The sequence below is a fragment of the Benincasa hispida genome, chromosome 10 (genome assembly GCF_027475165.1).
Source record: "Benincasa hispida cultivar pf3 chromosome 10, pf3_genome.v1.1, whole genome shotgun sequence".
Taxonomy (NCBI): Eukaryota; Viridiplantae; Streptophyta; class Magnoliopsida; order Cucurbitales; family Cucurbitaceae; genus Benincasa; species Benincasa hispida.
The window spans coordinates 25,422,529-25,440,676 of NC_143487.1; the positions used below are offsets into that span (position 1 = coordinate 25,422,529).

The 18,148-nt window shown below is 34.7% G+C and overlaps 1 protein-coding gene and 1 long non-coding RNA gene across 7 annotated transcripts; one reads left to right on the forward strand and one right to left on the reverse strand.

Moving 5' to 3' along the window:
* Positions 1-12,495: 12,495 nt before the first annotated feature.
* LOC150033216 (uncharacterized) lies at positions 12,496-17,190 on the forward strand. The gene is made up of 2 exons (XR_016524114.1): positions 12,496-12,603; positions 16,192-17,190. It is a non-coding gene; the product is annotated as an uncharacterized LOC150033216 (long non-coding RNA).
* LOC120088079 (uncharacterized) lies at positions 12,847-16,965 on the reverse strand. 6 transcript variants are annotated; one of them, XM_090306260.1, is made up of 14 exons: positions 16,801-16,965; positions 15,882-15,993; positions 15,688-15,800; positions 15,466-15,588; positions 15,165-15,370; positions 14,972-15,047; positions 14,692-14,778; positions 14,538-14,618; positions 14,389-14,421; positions 14,077-14,130; positions 13,944-13,985; positions 13,786-13,864; positions 13,635-13,705; positions 12,847-13,214 (listed from the first exon to the last, which is right to left on the reverse strand). In XM_090306260.1, the coding sequence occupies exons 1-14, from the start codon at positions 16,963-16,965 to the stop codon at positions 13,131-13,133; spliced, it is 1,326 nt and encodes a 441-aa protein (XP_090162386.1). In that variant the 3' UTR covers positions 12,847-13,130. The 6 variants fall into 6 exon arrangements, with proteins under 6 accessions (XP_090162386.1, XP_038901050.1, XP_090162385.1 ...); XM_090306259.1 differs by having other exon boundaries at positions 12,890-13,214; positions 15,466-15,800; XM_039045122.2 differs by lacking the exon at positions 14,389-14,421 and having other exon boundaries at positions 15,466-15,800.
* Positions 17,191-18,148: the final 958 nt, after the last annotated feature.

Here is an 18,148-nt window from a genome sequence, read left to right on the forward strand (position 1 = left end):
ATGTAGGTGGATCATGTTTAAGTGATAATCTGAATGGTCTATAGTAGATGGATAAAGTTGGGTACCTTGTCCTAGTGATACTATGGATACGACCCGTTTTGTACTTGTTACAATTATTGCAAAGTGCTACAAATGATCTGATCTGGATCACTTATGTGGAGACATGTAAGTAAGGGTATCATATACAAAGAGTTTATATAAGGCCGAACCACAAAATGAATAGTCTCTCTTTATGACACCATTGCTAGAAGGACTTACATTTCACCAAGATGACTATAGGTGACATGACCTGAATCTGTGAGTTGTCAACTTCTGCCAAGGCGGTCCTTTGATTTGTATGGGTGAGAGTGGTCAGTTTCGCCAACTCAATAAGCCTACCATTTTGTGGATTCGTTTGATTGGGGAGCTTGAAGCGCAGCTACAATAAGGAATTCACTCCTTCCCTTCTGTTAGGGTAAATAGAGTAATTGCTCCCTTAAGGGTTGATTCAAGAGCTTGAACAATGTGGCACCACACCCTCTCCTAGCGTGAGAGGGGTTCAGTTATAGTTAGACTATAACTAATTGTTCATTAAAGGGATCGGCGACAATTAAGGAAGTAGATGTAACTCAGGGGCAAAACGATAATTTTGGCCCGGCTGTACTTACGAGAAATTTGTGAAGGGTCAACGTACTCTTGAATTTGTTGTATCCCATGGACACAAAATATATATCTATCGTGTGAAGAGTGCAGTTGTCGGTCTTTAGTGGAGTGACCGATAGTTAATGAAAGTCGATCAATTTAATTAAACAGCTTAATTAATTAATAAAATATCAATTGAACTTTAATCTATAGGTCCATAAGATCCCCTTGTTAGCTCAATTAGGATTAATGAGAATTGAATTAATTTTGGATTAATTTTAATTGTTCAAATTAATTAAAGGGAATTACTTATATGAGATATAATTAATATAAGGTATTTAATGCATTATAATATAAAGTTTTACTGAGAGAAATAAATATTTGAATATGATTCAAATATTAGTTACGTGAATATAATTCATATAAAAACTATAAGTTAAAATTAATATGTATTTGATTCATATTAATATTATAGGTTAATTGAGAGATTGATAAACAAGAGGTTATATTATATGTGATATAATATAAATTATAAGTTATATGTTATATATGATATAACATATGGTTATTTATAATAATAAAGTTGGTAATAATAGGGAATCCTCTGTGGTGGTGCCCAAAGGAAATCTCATTTCGTTGAGGTTGGATCGTTGTGTTCGTGTGAAGAGTTCGTGACATTGCTGTGAACGGAGAGGAAACGTGAATACTGAAGGAACTCTAGATAGAGATGCATGTGAGCAGAAGTGGATCGTTCCAAATCCCATTAAGAAAGAACACAACAATTACAGTCCACACATAAACGATTATGCATAAACTATAAATTACAGCATGCTACTTATAAAAGAAGATACAAGGGATAGAGTATGCAAACCTTTAAAGAACTCTTCTTCAAGTATCCCTCGATCGTTCAGCAAATCATTCAATCTATTGGGATTGGTGCCGTAATTCTCCCAAAGTTTCGTTGTTTGTAATCTATACACATTATTATGAATAAAATAAGAGTTATTTTATCTGGCATTTACTCATATCCAATAAACAAAGCTCTATGGTTATTGTATGTAAACTTAAGCATGTATATGAGATATACAAGTGAATCATGCCTTAAGTGATAACCTAAATAGGTCTGTAGTATAAGGATTAAGGAGGGATACCTAATCCTAGTGGCACTATGGATACGACCTGCTTTGTAAGAGGTTTTCAAGTGTTGTGAACTACTACAGATGTAGATCCTAACCATTCATGTGGAGACATGCAAGCAAGGGTTTCCTATACAAAGATTTTGTATAAGACCGGACCACGAGATGATTCATCTCTATATATAACATCGTTGATATTGGAGACTTACATCTCACCTAAATGACCATAGGTGACATGACCTTAATCCTGAGGTTTTTGGGAACTCCTGCTTTTGAGGGCTGTCCTTTGATTAGTATGGGTGAGAGTGGTCAGATTACCAACTCAACATGCCTACCTTTTTGGGGACTTTTCTGATTTGAGAGCTGGGAACTCAGTTACACAAGATGGAATTCACTTCTTCCCCGAAGCAGGGGTAAGTAGATAGATTACTCCCTTAAAGGCTGATTCCGGGGCTTGAACATAGTGGCCACAACTTCTCTTTGGAAGAGAGGACTCAATCATAGTAGGACTATGACTTATGTTCATTAGAGGGATCAGTGGTATTTAAAGAGTTAGATATAACTACAGGGGCAACGATTATTGGCCCAACTGTACTTACGAGCGATCTGTGAAAGGTTACCGCACTCTTGATTGGTTGATATGGACACATAATATATCTATAGTAAGGAGAGTTCAGCTGTCGGTCTTTAGTGAAGTGTCTGGCAGTTAACGGATGGTGAATCCCATGACTAAAGAGTTTAGTCAGTTATTCATGTATCGTTGGAGCTTTGAGCTACAGGTCCATAAGGTCCCCTTGGTAGCTCAATGGATTAAAGTTGAAAATAAGTTCTTGGTGTTGATTTGAAATGTTCAAATTGACAAGAGGTAATTCGATTATATATGATATGATCGGTGTGATGTATGAGATACATCAAGTGGAGGATGTGTGAAGGGTTATCGTACTGTTGATTGGTTATATCTGATGGAGACATAAATATATTTGTGGTGAGAAGAGTGCAGCTATCAGTGTTTAATGGAATGTCTGGCAGTTAACGGATGGTGGATCTCGTGGCTAAAGAGTTTAGTTAGCTATTCATGTACCATTGGAGCTTCAAGCCATAGGTCCATAAGGTCCTCTTAGTATCTCAATAGATTCAAGTTGAGAATCAGTTTTTGGGTCAATTTGAAGTGTTCAAATTGACAAGTGGGAGTTCGATTATATATGATATGATTGAACTGGTCAATTATATATGATATGATTGACATTATATATGAGATACATTATTTGGAGGAAATTGATATAAATCTGATTTATATCTAGTGGAGGAGAAAAAGTCTATGGTTCATATGTTGCATTTAATGTGATATTAAACCATAGGTTAATGAATATTATATGATTATATTTATTATTAATTTTGACAATTATAGGATATGTCGGTATTTTCTCCGTAACCGAATGATAGTGGGAGGTTGCATTTAGTTTTCGTAACTGAAGGTTAAAATGAAAATTGTTTTCCTTTTGCAATGGATCAGACATTCGCTCACGAATGGTGTATACTGTCTATTGCATAGCAAACCGAGAGCCTATACGATAGCTCAAAGTTTCTAAACGATCGTATACATATGCGCGGTTTACTAAATGATCGCATAGGATTTGCTAAACGATTGTCTAGCTCTTTCTAAACGATTTTGCGCCCGAGCATTTACTAAATGATTGTTTATACGATTGAAACCCTTTTACTAGAAGATCGTGTAACTCTACCTAAACGATCAAGCATTGTCTATATGATAGACCCCTGCCTTCTCCCACTTGCTTGGTCGTGATATACGATTGCTTTTTCCTCTTTCCCTCTACTAAATCCAATAGATCCCACACCTCCTGGATTCTCACACTGATAATACTGAGGGCTCTAAATGGTGGTGTCTTCCTTGCTATCGAGTTTGTGAGGAGTCCGTTCGTGGGTAGACGATTTGGTGGACGATTGCTCAGACGAATTTAGCAAGATCGAGAGGAGCAGTCCGCTAGATGAGAGCGAGTTTTCTGTTAAGAAGGGTTCTTCAACTGGTACGTATTTCGTTCTCTTGTTGTTTAAAGTTTGAAAGCAAGCCTGTAATTTGTTGTTAATGCATATCTAGTCTGTTTGATTGTGAATGTGTTAATTCTGTCACAATGAGTTTGGAACGATCTCGCTTCTGCTCAGAGGTACTCTTTGATAAGAGTTTCTTCACATACAACACTAGGAAAGCTACTGAGCTATTGATGATTTTCTTGTAAACACAAGGCTCACCAACATTCTGATCAAAGCCAAATGATTTGATTGCACTATCAAATCTAATGTTCCAAGATTTAGATGTTTATTTCAGCCCATAAATGGACCTATTAAGCTTGCAAACCTTTTGCTCTTGATCTAAAACAATGAATCCCTCTGGTTGAGCCATGTAGATGGTCTTTTCAAGATTATTATTCAAAAAGGCAGTCTTGACATCCATTTGCCATATCTCATAATCATAAAATATGGCTATGGACAGGAGAATCCTGATAGACTTCAACATGACAACAGGTGAGAAAGTTTGCTCATAGTCCACTCCCTCAACCTAGGTATAACCCTTTGCCATAAGTCTAGCCTTAAAGGTCTGCATCTTTCCATCTACACCTTTTTTCCTCTTGTAGATCCACTTACAACCTATAGGTTTTACCCCATTAGGCTGATCCACCAGTTCCCAGACGAAATTGAAGTACATAGACCTTATTTCCTGATTCATGGCTTTAATCCACTTATCTTTGTCAACATCCTCCATTGCTTGCTTATAAGACAATGCATCCTCAACTTTGTCATCAGATATGATGTTTTGAGCTTCAGTCAAACCCATGTAACATTTCGGTGGGTTCGCAACCCTCCCACTATGTCGAGGCAGTCTCAACTCTTGAGATGGTTAACTAGATGAACCGACAACAACTCTTGTTGATCTATCAGTTTGTTCAACAACTCTTATTGAACTCTCCGTAATCTCACTAGAAATCTCATTTAAAACAAGCTTACTCCATGGTTTATGATCCCTTATGTGGTCTTCTTCCAATAAGATAGCATTTGTTGACATAAACACCTTGTTCTCACTTGGATCATAGAAGTATCCACCCTTCGTTTCTTGGAGGTAGCCTATAAATAGGAAAAATTTTGAACGAGGTTCCAACTTTTTAGAGTTAGCCACTATCACGTAGGCTGGACATCCCCAAATCCTGAAGTGCTGTAAACTACCTTTATGGCCTCTCTATAGCTCAAAAGGTGTTTAAAACACTCTATGAGGGAACATTGTTCAAAATATAAAATTCAATCTCCACTGCAAATCCCCATAACGAGTCTGGAAGATGAGCATAACTCATCATAGACCGAACCATGTGCAACAGGGTTCTGTTTCTCCTTTTTGATACACCATTCTGTTGAGGTGTACCTGGGGCTGAGAGTTGGGACGTGATTCCATGTTCTATCATATAGTTCTGGAATTCTAAGTTCATATACTCTCTACCACAATCAGATCGTAGTGTTTTTATCTTCTTACCTTACAAGTTTTCAACTTCAGTCTTATACTCCTTGAACTTTTCAAGAGCGTCAGACTTATGTTGCATTAGGTATAGATACCCATATCTTGAATAATCATCTATGAAAGAGATGAAATATTCATACCCACCTCAAGCTCTAACACTCATCGGACCACAGAGGTCTGAATGTATAAGCTCCATGGTTTCCTTGGCTCTATAATCTTTTCCAGTAAAAGGTCGTTTGGTCATTTTTCCTTCAAGGCATGATTCACATACTGGTAAAAAGTTTTCTTCTAAACCATTTAGAAGTCCACATTTCACCAACTTCTGAATCCTATTGAGGTTGATGTGACCTAACCTTAGATGCCAAAGATGGGCATTTTCCTCAGAAGAAAGCTTTGGTCTTTTTGCAGTTGTCGTTGTTTTGAACAATTTAGTATTAAGCAAGGCTTTTATGACTAACAACCTTAGTACATACAAGTTATTTTCCATTGAACCAAAACCAATCTCTATACCATTCTTGAAAATTAACATTTTATTCTTAGAAAATGAGACAAAATAACATTGTTCAATTAGACAAGAAACTGAAATTAAGTTCCTCTTGATATGAGGAACCACATAAACATTATCCAATAACAGATAACGGTTCTTATCCAAAAATAACTTTAGTCTGCCTGTAGCAACAGTTGAAACAACCTCACCAGTACTGACTCGAAGAGTCAACTCTCCATCTTCCAACTTTTTCTAGGAACTAAATCTTTAGTAAGAAGAACTTACGTGGTTAGTAGCACCTGAATTAAGTATCTAGAAAAAATCATCATTCTCTACCAAACACATCTCCAAGAAAAATAAATCACATTTACTGTCTTTTGACTTCTTCCTCTTATGGAGAGTAGTGAGATCAGTATCAAGACCTAAATAAGCTCCAAGTTCCATTTCAGAGAACAATTCTTGTCATGAACTTCATCAGAGTCAGCAACATATGCCTTCTCTTTTAGTCCCTTGACATTCAAGAAAGACTGGAGGTTATTTTGGGAACTGATACTACTGGTTTCTTTGTCATCCATCCCTTTTTGCTCAAAAAGTGAGAACTTACGTTCAAAAAAATCTTGCAATGAGTCCATGATCTTAAGTGCAATGACCATGTTCTCAACTCTTTTGGCCAATGCATCAGGTATGCTAGCTAAAATGTGAAGTCGAGCCATCGAATTAGCCTCCGTCCATACCTCAAATGCATTACGAACATTTCACGGTGCATCAAGGGTCGAGACTTGAGGACACTCCTCAACCATGACAAACTCGAGGTTGTTCACCACAAAATATATTTTAAGAGACTCTTTCCAATGTATGGAATCGATCAAAGTAGAAAAGGCAACTAACGAAAAATCATACAATGACATGTTGCTGAAAAAACAAACATAGTGATCTACATTAGATTTTAGAATATACTCTTTTAAAACAAATCCAATCTGGTTTAGCAAAATCTAAATAAACCCCATGTGACATCTAGTTTTGCAATGATGCTTCAGTGGATTAGGACAAAAGCCACCGAAGGGTAGTCAATTTATCCCTTCTCTGATTTGAGATACTCTCAACTAATCATTACTCCAGAACAACTCTTGTTCCTATAACATCTAGCCATCATTGATTTAGTCAAGAAATCATTAACTTGCTTAACAATTTCTCGAAAGTGTGACCCTTCATTTTAGATCCAATTCTGCCCCAAACAGCCAGTCCGAAGGGAAAAAATCCGACTGGGGCAAAAACTAAAGTGACCCTATCCATTTATGGAGTTCATCTTGATATTGACCAACCGCATAAACTATCCGAAGAGGGATGCTCCCAGGGTGCCACGAGGTCGTGCAAGAAGATATGACGGTGCAAACCAATGAAGGAGACCGCAGGACATGTTGACACACATTCTTCACCCACTTACTATAAATACTCTCTTCGTTCACTTTGATATTAACTCATGTAAACACCATCCAAAGGGGGATGCTCCCAGGGCACCACGAGGCCAAGCATGAATCTCATGGTGTAAACATTCAGGGAGAAATGTGGGTGGAATTGACATATCATATATATATTTTCCTCCCACTGAGTATTTTAAAACCTAGGGTTTAGTTTACTTAAAAAAAATACGGCTAATTATTTTTAACTAAGTGACTATTTAGGTCTGCCCAAAAGTAACGCTTACTTTGGAAAGTTAAACAACTTTTGATCATCATTCATTAAACACTTAACGAAGTCTTTCTGTTGCATGCTTGTAGCAAATCTATCTAATTCAACTTTCCAGGTAGGTTTCCAGGTAGGGATATTCCGTTTCCGTCAGCTTAAATACCCCAGCCTAGCTAGAACCAGCCTTAGACAAAAGGTCCATTATAGATAGATTTATTACAAATTTAATCTTTTATTCAAATCAATTTAATCCTATTAAACTGATTCAAAAGATTAACTTAGGTATCTAATCTCATTGAACCATGAACTTAGGTCTATCTCAATCAAATTTTATAACCCTTTTAAAACATGATTTTGTAGTTCGCATGCAACTCTTTCTTATTGATTTTAGTTCTAATTTCCATTATAACTCTTATAAAGGGAAACAACTAAAACCATTCACAATGCGAAGCAACACATTCATTAAGGCATTCATAACCCTTACAAATAAGCCTAAGTATCATGCTTCATGCATTGTTCATTCATTACTACTTTTATATAACTCTTATATAACAAAGCAATGAACTAAACATACATGCTCTTATACACCCTTATACTATAACATTTATAATATAAAGATGATGCATAAATATGTTTAATGCATGCATAAATATAACTCTTATATTATATGATGCATGAGCATGCTTTAATGTAATTTCATCATGCAATCTACTATATTATAACACTTATAATATAGAGATGATGCATGAATAAATGCATAACTTAAGGTGGATTTTAAATCTATACGTCATACATTATGGCATATAAATAAACATACATCTCATGTACATTAGATAAAAGTTGATGGATTGAGATAATTAGCCTCAAATCTGAAAGAATAAATCTAACTATTACAAAGAGCATTGAGTCCACCGATTCAAACAGGCGAACCGGGTCTTGAACTGTCCGGGCGAAGCCGCGTCTCCTTGATCGTGTAACAGCTCTTTGTGATCGTCTAGCAACACTGTATGAGCATAAACGATCTTTTAGCATGGATTGAGTGCCTATGACTATGCGATGAAGCATGAAGGTCACGCAATCGTGCAGCGCACATCGTGTAATGCATGCCTTAAATGATCAAGTAGATGACAACTATGTGGTGAAGCATGATCGTCTAAATGATCATGGAGCAAGCATCAAGTATCATATATCAGGTGATTGAGTAGCCAGTGACTATGCAATGAAACATGCTGGACTACACAATCGTTTAATGCGCTCACCTACCATGCGACGAGTGTTATAAACTCTATGCAATCGTTTACCTCAAGCGTCTATGCGATCGAGCATCCAACGCAACACGATAGAATAAACGCTTTAATCAATCGTTTAGCATCAGCCATGCGATCGTTAAGTAAATGCTACACAATCGGGTAGAACTTTTCTATACGATTGTTTAGCCAAATCTTAATGATCGGTTAGCCTGGGCTAAATGATGCGACCAACCTTTGGTCTTCTTCCTCGATGAGAACAACATCTCCATGCTTCAAAACTTCATCACGAACGACTCAAAATACTTTAAACACTTTGAATACAGACTCGATTTCTTGTTAATTATGCCCCAAAATGCAGGGGCCCTAACAAATTAACACTTTGTAAACTTAAAGAAAGCTTTAAATAGAGGAAATCATCTCGTAAACACCCATCAACACATCCACAAACACATTTAACTCTTAAACGCATTATAGAAAACTTAAAACCCACAATGACTATAAAAGAAGTTCAATATAGTAATAGAATTTCGAATATCAAAACAACCTGGCTCTAATACTAATTAAAGAAACTCTAAATAGAGATCCATGTGAGCGGAAGCGGATCGTTCGAAATCCCATTGAGAAAGAACACAACAATTACAGTCCACACAGAAACGATTATGCATAAACTATAAATTACATCATGCTACTTATAAAAGAAGATACAAGGGGTAGAGTATGCAAACCTTTGAAGAACTCTTCTTCAAGTATCCCTCGATCGTTCAGCAAATCGTTCAATCAGTACGAACTCGAACGCAACGATCAGAACACGATCTCAACGAACGTCTAAATGAACCTCGATCTTAATCGAGTCCAACTCGCTCCTTAAATGGAACTAGAACACCACCATGATGGTTACCTTGGTATTCTCGGTGTGAGAATCCAGGAATTGTGGGCTCTGTATGATTTTAGATTGAGGAAAGCAGAAGGTAGACGATCGAGTAAGTGGGAGATGAATGTTGTCTATCGTATAGACGAAATACTCGATCATTTAGAAAGATGAAGCCTATCACATAGACTTTGCTACTCGATCGTGTAGCAATGAGTAAACAAGTAACTATCGTATAGTAAACTCGTAACTCGATCGTGTATGCTTTCTATGTTATCCTTTAGTAAAACACTTTTACTTGATCTCATTTTTATGAGATTATTCCGGATGAATCATCAACTGAATTTTAGAAAACCATTTTTCTTTTTATCTCACAGTTACCATAAAACTTCCAATAACCTCCCACTCAATTCGGTTATTAGAGAAAAAAAATGATTAATTTGCATATAATTAATATGTTATAAAAAAATATAATAACCAACTTATCATATTATATTTATAACCTATAGTTTTTATATTTCATCATATGAAACATATAAACCATAGTTCTTTTTCTATTTTATGGTATTTAATAGAAATCATATTTATATTAATTCATCCAATTAATGTATCTAATACGTCATATCAATTATATCACATATAATTGAATTTCCTCTTGTTAATTTGAACACTTCAAATTAACCTAAAATTTGATTCTCAACTTGAACCCATTGAGCTACCAAGGGGATCTCATGGACTTGTAGTTTGAAGCTCCAACGGTACGTGAATAATTTATTAAACTCTTTAATCACGAGATCCACCATCCGTTAACTGTTGATCTTTCCACTAAAGACTGACAACGACACTCTTCATACTACAGATATATTTCTATGTCCATATGACCAATAAACAGTGCGATGACCCTTAAAAAATCGCTCGTAAGTACAATTGAGCCAATTTACTGTTTTACCCCGTGTAGTTACATCTAACTCCTTAAGTACCACTTATTCCTCTAATGAACAATAAGTCATAGTCCTATTATGACTATGTCCTTTCGAGCCAGGAGAGGGTGTGGCCACTATGTTCAAGACCCAGAATCAACCCTTAAGGGAGCAATTTATCTATTTACCCCTGCTTCAGGGAAGGAGTGAATTCCATCTTGTGTAGTTGAGTTCTTAGCTCCCCAATCATACGAATCCTCAAAATGGTAGACTGCTTGAGTTGGCAATCTGGCCACTCTCACCCATACAAATCAAAGGACTGCCCTCATAGGCAGGAGTTCCCAACTCACTCAGGATTAAGCTCATGTCACCTATGGTCATTTTAGTGAAATGTAAGTCTCAATTATCAATTATCTCATGGTCTGGTCTTATACAAACTCTTTGTATAGGATACCCTGCTCGCAGTCTCTACATGAATGGTCAGGATCAAGCCATTTGTAGCACTTTACAACACTTGTAACATCTACAAAGTGGGCCGTATCCGTAGTGTCAACAAGATAAGGTATCCCTCATTTATCCATCTACTACAGACCATTTAAGTTATTACTTAAGGCATGATCCACTTGTATGTCTCCACATACATGCTTAACTTACATGAAATAACCATGAATCTTAGTTTATTGGATTTGAGTAAATGCTTATAAAATAACATTTATTTTATTAATTACAATATGTTTACAAAAATGTTTATAAACTACGAGACCACCAGGAGAATTAGGACACCAATCCCAACAAATACTTGGTTCATCATGGGTAAGTCTTCCAATTCCCTATTTCCTCTAATTTTTACAGTGTAGCATACTTAATTGACTTTTTTAATCAATGTTTCTATCCTATGCTTTATATTGTTCTGTAAAATGTAAATTGAGTCTCAATTGCATTTATATACTTCCACTATGGGTATTTAAAATCCTTCAATATATACCTTATTTTTCGTGATTTCTTACAAAGAGATGAGTTGTGAAAAGAGGAGGAAATCTCAAAATGTGAGCGTGATGAAATTTGAGACCTTAAACTTGTTCAGCAAGCTAATTGGAAGTTTTCTAAAACACCGATTTCATAATATTAAATAATATAGTCGTAATCATTCTGCTCCTCTTTGGTAACCATTTGATTTTTTTATATTTTTTTTTTTTGAAAATTTAGTCTATATCATCCACATTCTTACAATGATTTGATCTTTCTTAAGTACAATGGTTGAATTCTTATCAAAATTCTAAAAACAAAATCAACTTTTTTAAAGCTACTTTTTTTAGTTCTCAAATTTGGCTGAACTTTTTAAACCATTAGTGAAAAGTAGATAATAAATGAAGCAATTTGATGATAGAAGTAGTGTCCATAGGCTTAATTAAAAAAAAAAAAAAAAACAAAAAAACAAAAGACAAAATGATTACGAAACAGGGCATTCGTTTTTGTTTTCGGTTTTTGAAAATTAAGACTATTTCTTCCTCATTCCTTACCATAATTTTTGCATGTTTTTTAAGTATGTTTGAATTATTAGCCAAATTCTAAAAACAACAAAAAAAGTTTAAAATTTATTTTTTAGTTTTTAAAATTTAGCTTGATTTTTTAAACCATTAATAAAAAGTAAATAACAAATGAGAAGTGAAAGTAATGTTTATAAGCTTAATTTTAAAACACAAATACTCAAAAACCAAATCGTTATCAAATGAGGCCTAATTCGAGGCATAAACGTAAAATCAATCGTTTATTAATGAATCATACGCATGACAGAAGAAAAATTTTAACGTTTTTAACTCATTTATCGTTTTTAACTCAATCTCGATTGAGAAAGACCTGAAAAAACTATCTTAAACGAGTTTTCAATAAGTTTGCTAATTGTGAAAGATGAAAACTGGAGTGGATTATTTTTGACAATTCCCCACCAATCAACTATCAAAAGAGACGTTAATATACAACCTGAAAATAAAAATTAACAACATTAAGAGATGTTCACAAACTTAGAACCGAACCAACCAATAATTAGTTGTATCTCGTTAGGCGATTCGTCTTGCTCACCCCCTCAATTAGGCGATGGAGTCCCGTCCTCAGGTCCGTATTTCTTCCTGTTTCGAGCTTTTAATGTCTGCTTGCCGAAGAAAATATGGTCTCGATTCAACATAATTAGGGTTCCAGAATCTCGAATTTCACCTTATAATTAGACCTTTGTGCCTAGAAACATCGAAACTTTTTGTTTGAATGCCAATCTTACATGTTCTCAGGATTTACATGGTCATAATATCAATATGTACATAGTTTAATTGGTTTCTGCTTTGGGGTTGGGAAAGAAAACAATTGGTAAACGTAGGTCTGTATAAATGTTTACTGTACAACGCACTTTCTGTTGTAGTTGCTTTGAGTTCGAGTTTCCTTAAAGGCAATAATATACAAGGGAATCTTTAGTCTTTTTGTCACTTCAAGGTTACAGTATTTACCAGTAAGAATTTCCCAATTTGTGTTAAATGTGATTTCCTAAATACCTAAGACCCGTTTGATAACAATTCTGTTTTCTATTTTTAGTTTTCAAAAAATTAGACTTACCATCACTACTTCTACCTATAGTTAAACAAAAATGATTATCAAACGGAAGTTAAGTTGTTGGTTTTCTGAATGGAAGTGAAGGGATCTACTTGGATCATCAGGCTTAGAGTGAATCCAACCAACTGCAAAATAGAAAGATATTTTAAGTGAACATCAAATCACAAGAACAATCTTAAAGAACTAACGCAACAGCCACCCATCCTTTTAGAGCTAGACCAATATTTGGAGTTAGTTCATAGGCACACTAGAAGTAAACCATAGTATTAGATGAAGGGATTTGGGATGGGGGTGTTGAGAAGTTGATATCTAAAGAATCAAATCAAAATGATTTGTCAGTTCTAGAATGTGTTCAACCAATGCAATTTTGTTGTTTTTAGATAAGATGAACACTTTAATGCTGAGAGTCTTTCTAAGATGTGCAGTGTCGTTTCTATCATGGTTTGTCAATCTTCTTTGCTGGAATATTGTCTGACTTGCCTTTATATAGTTAATTACAATCTAAACATAGGAAGATGGCGATAGTTGGTATTGAGTATCCTTACCGAAGTTAGCTCAATGCACAAAATACTGAAGCCAGGGAAGTCAAATGGTGCATCCTTGGAGAGGAAAAGAGCTGAATAGATTTGATGAAGTCAACAAATGAAGTATCTTTTTTGGTGAAAACTTTTACAATTGTCTTAACAATTGATATACCTATCAAGGGGCTGAAAAGTAATGGAGATACAATACTGGCAAGGGAATTAATGCCTGAGATGCATCCTTGGGCCTTCCCCTTGTGATGAAGAATTTTTAACTTTCACGGGTTGAACCAACAAAATTATAGTAAGTTTATATTTACTTAGTGTACTGACCTGCTCACTCTGTCCAACTTGTTTTGATGCAATGTTGAATATCTAGGCAAGCCATAGATTTGTGTGAATGCCAAGGGGTTTTTTTCATGAGCAAAGACAATCTTTTGAAGAAAACAAGCTAAGGATGACTTACTATTGGACTGACAATAACTGTAAAAATTGAAAGTGCTCTTGAAGCGTAAGGAACCTACAAATGTCCAAATCATTATGGTTATTAAAGAACCAACAGTTGACAGGTTAGAAAATAACTATCAGGCAGGAAGACCAAACAGAATCAAACAAGTACGTACTTTGCCTGTGAAAATTACATAAGTTCCAATTGATAAAGTAAGTGGGGAGAAGGGAAAGAAAGATATAACTATATCATCTACAATAGGTGCAGAACAATGGTTATTTTTGTTTCAAACAGGGTAAGAATCTAGCTACTCAAATGGAGTTCAATTACCCAAACTGACCAAGCAATGCTGTAAAGTAGCATCTGCATTGAAATGGGTAATCATTAGCATCATGGAGATGGGAAGAGGCAAATGGGCCATGTATTCCATCTAGTGTTGTAAAACTAAAATATATAAGAGTTGAGAGTTAGGTGCCTACATTTACAAAGCTCGCCCACAATCCTATCGAAAGCAACTTCTCCTGTCTTATAGCTGGTGTCAGAACGGGCATCAAAAGAAGCTGCATAAGGTCACAAGTTCAAAATAGAGAAGTACCATAATCAATCTTGCAAAAAGATTTTAGTTTCGGATACCTGTGAAGTGGCCCCGGCAATACCATCAATTATCATCAAGTCAGCAAACTGGTTCTTGTCAAAGTGAAAACGGGCCTTTAAGAAAAACTGCATCAGAGGAATATATATCTAAGTTTGGAGCCTGAAGGTGAGATGTTTATGGAAATGGATGATTTGGAAAAAAGTGCTAAATTGTTCGAACTTATTATTTTATGATGAACCTATAGAGTGAAATACAATAACAGGTCAATAATCAAATTAAAATAGAAGCTACATTTTCAAACTTGACTCAGAACTGTACCGCTAGTGATGCTTGCATCCCCTTCTCTGCTAGACTATTGAAGAAGGAAACTCTTGCTATTTGTGAAAATGTTGTGCTATAGATGAATATTGTTTCATTTAGAGTTGGTCATGTTGGAAAACATTAAATATAGAAAAAAGGAAGAAAACTAGAAGTGAAAAGAAAATCCATTGGAAAAGGGCATCAAAATTACCTACTCGTGATTAAGCAGATAAAATCTCTAATAGAAGAGATCCCTGTCAATAACTGGTTTCTTGCAGTCAATTGTGGCCCATTTTCATCATCACCACTTATATTTTCGTTGAAGATTGGCCGAGTCAACTCATTACGATCCAGAATACTTTCCTTGAGAAAAATCATCATGTACACTACTGCAAGCACAGACATGAAAGTTGCCACCTGCACAAGGATACAAAGAAACCAAGATTTGGATTCGTAGCCAAAAGGAAGCATACTTTAGTTTATTATGTTGGCAGAAAGAAGCCTTTGTAAACCTGAAACACTGTAGCAATTGAAAGGAGTCGAGCTGAAAAGGTTCCACATACATAACCTACAGATTTGACCCCAGATAGGATTCCAAACGCTGAAATCCTTTGTTCCTCTGAAGTTTTGTCTGCCTGAGAATGAAACAGAGGAGAATATAGCTTCTGATATAGGAAGAATGGGATGGGGGATAGAATTTTAGGGTACATATAGTTGAAAGTAAAGCTGAATACCACATAAGCAAGAGTAAGTGAAACTGTAGTGCCTTCTGAAACCATGTCTGTGAGAGTTTTCATGATGTAGAATGCATAGAAGAAGTTGGTAGTTCTTCTATATGCCATTATGGCTGCAATATTATTCAAATATTATGTCATAACTAGTCATTTAATTTTATGATGACTCAACTGAGATTTACCACTAAACCTACTGAGTGGTATGATTGAAAATGTCATAGGGAGAATCAGCATTGTTTTCCTTCCATATTTGTCTGATAGATTCCCAATTACTGGTGCCGACACCATTGCTCCAAGCCCTATAATCTGCAATTTTACATCCTGAGAAATGTGGAGATATATATTTGACTGATGGTTTTAATTATTAAAGTTTGGTTTCCATTTTGGTTCTAAGATTCTTTTTATAGGAAGATGTATATGGAAGTTCTTAAATCTTATAGTAGTTTCATGACCATTTTAGTCCTTTCTTAGAGGCAAAACACTTATTTTTCATAGTTCTTTTAGTACAACATGCAGGTGTGAAGGTTCGAAATTCTGACTTTTGGTTGGCAATATGTACTTTTAAGCAATTGAGTTAGTGTGTATTTGGAGTGATTCGAGAAAAAAAAAATATTTTTAAAAAAAATCATTTTTATTTAAACTCTTTTAGTAAAAATAGTTTAAAATACACTTTAAATGTGTTTCAAAAACTATTTTGAGTGGCAATCAAACATCCTATTTTTTTTTTTAAAAAAAAAAATTATTTTAAAAATTAAACACTTGAAACGTGAAGCAAAACACACCCTTAGACTCTAGTTTAGCTATATTTTTATATAAAGGTAAATCATAAATGTTGGAGGGAGATGTAACAAATATAAGATAGATGACACACAAATACCTACATGGGGATAGTCTCAAATTCCAAAGGTTTGAAGAAAGGTATCAAAAAGTTGAAAAAGAAAAAAATAATAATAAAACTTGAAGAATGAAACCACTTGTTTGAAAGACTAGCGCTAGTATATACAGTATTCATATGCAATTTTTTTAAAATTGTTCTTAATAAAACATATAAAAAAAGTACTGAAATTAAACCGTTCATGGGTGGTACTAAATTTTAAAATATTTGGCACATACCACCTGCTGAAGACCGAAGAGATAAATTGCAAGGGAACAGTGATTCTGCCCAGGACACAGAGCCCTCATTGTTAGGTCCGTAATGCTCGGAATCACCATGAACGTCGACAAGCTCCCAATGAACGTCGTCACGAATAGATGCTTTAAACTCATCATCTTCTCCATGCCTCTTGAAAAAGTTTTGAGAACCCAACTCTGTTGCTCTTAATAGAAAAAAGAAAAGCAACAGCTCTTGTTATGAAAAGGTCAGGTTAATATCCTTTTGGTGTTTGGAGAAATGGAAACTTTCACTTCTTTTGGCCAACCAATGGATACTCTCTTGTTATATATATATATATGTATGTATGTATGTATGTATATATATTTATGTATCTTTCTTTTTCTTTCTAACTGTTGTTGTAGTTGAAGTCTTGCACCGTCCAAATCTAAATGGAGAAATTAGTGAGCGAATGAAAAGAAAAGGCAATCCAGTAATTAATTAACATGAGTATGAATAGGTTTCTTCCATGTCTTGTGCATGAAGGAAAAGAATTTTACCAAAGAACTTTGATTTTGGTCTAACTATGGTTAGTTTGTTACATGCATGTATGGTTACAAACTACTTTATTTTTCTTTATAAAAATACTTTTTTTAGTAGCATTTTAATTTCTACATGAATTTTCAAACTCAACTTTTGAGATTTGGGCAAATCACCGTCACTTTATTACTACTATAGCTAATGCAACTTGATGTGGTACTTTTTTATTAAATATAATTTTATTTTTTTAATAACAAAAATATACTGTCTCTTTTTTTTCTCCCTCCTCTTTTTCCCTCCCATTTGTGGTCATTTTTTTCCTTCATTTCTTTCTTTCCTCTTCCCCATCCTTCCTCTCTTTCCCAATATTTACCCTTCCCCACACATTTAAAAAAAATAATAAAAAATAAAATAAAACCTAAGATGTAGGTCACAACACACCATTTTAGATCTAGTTTTCATTTAGAAGTTTCAAAGGATTTTTACTTCAATTGTAATGTTAAATTTTTTGTAAAAAATAAAAATAATATTGCAACTATGGATAATATTGCAATTTTTAAAATATTATGAATAATTTTAAAATAATCAAATGACAAAGTTTAAGGTTTTTTTTTTTTTTTTTTTTTTTTTTTTCATTGTGCTTGTTGTTTAACGTAATTTATGTGATGAAAAAGATGCAAACAATTAGCAAATACTGTCTTTCAAATTTATATTTTATTACTTAAATAATTCTTTTAAAGAAGGAACAATTCATTCAACAACAAGGAGGATCCCATAGCCCAAGATCAAGCATCAAAGCAACAAAGCACAAGTAAAGATAAGGTAACAAAA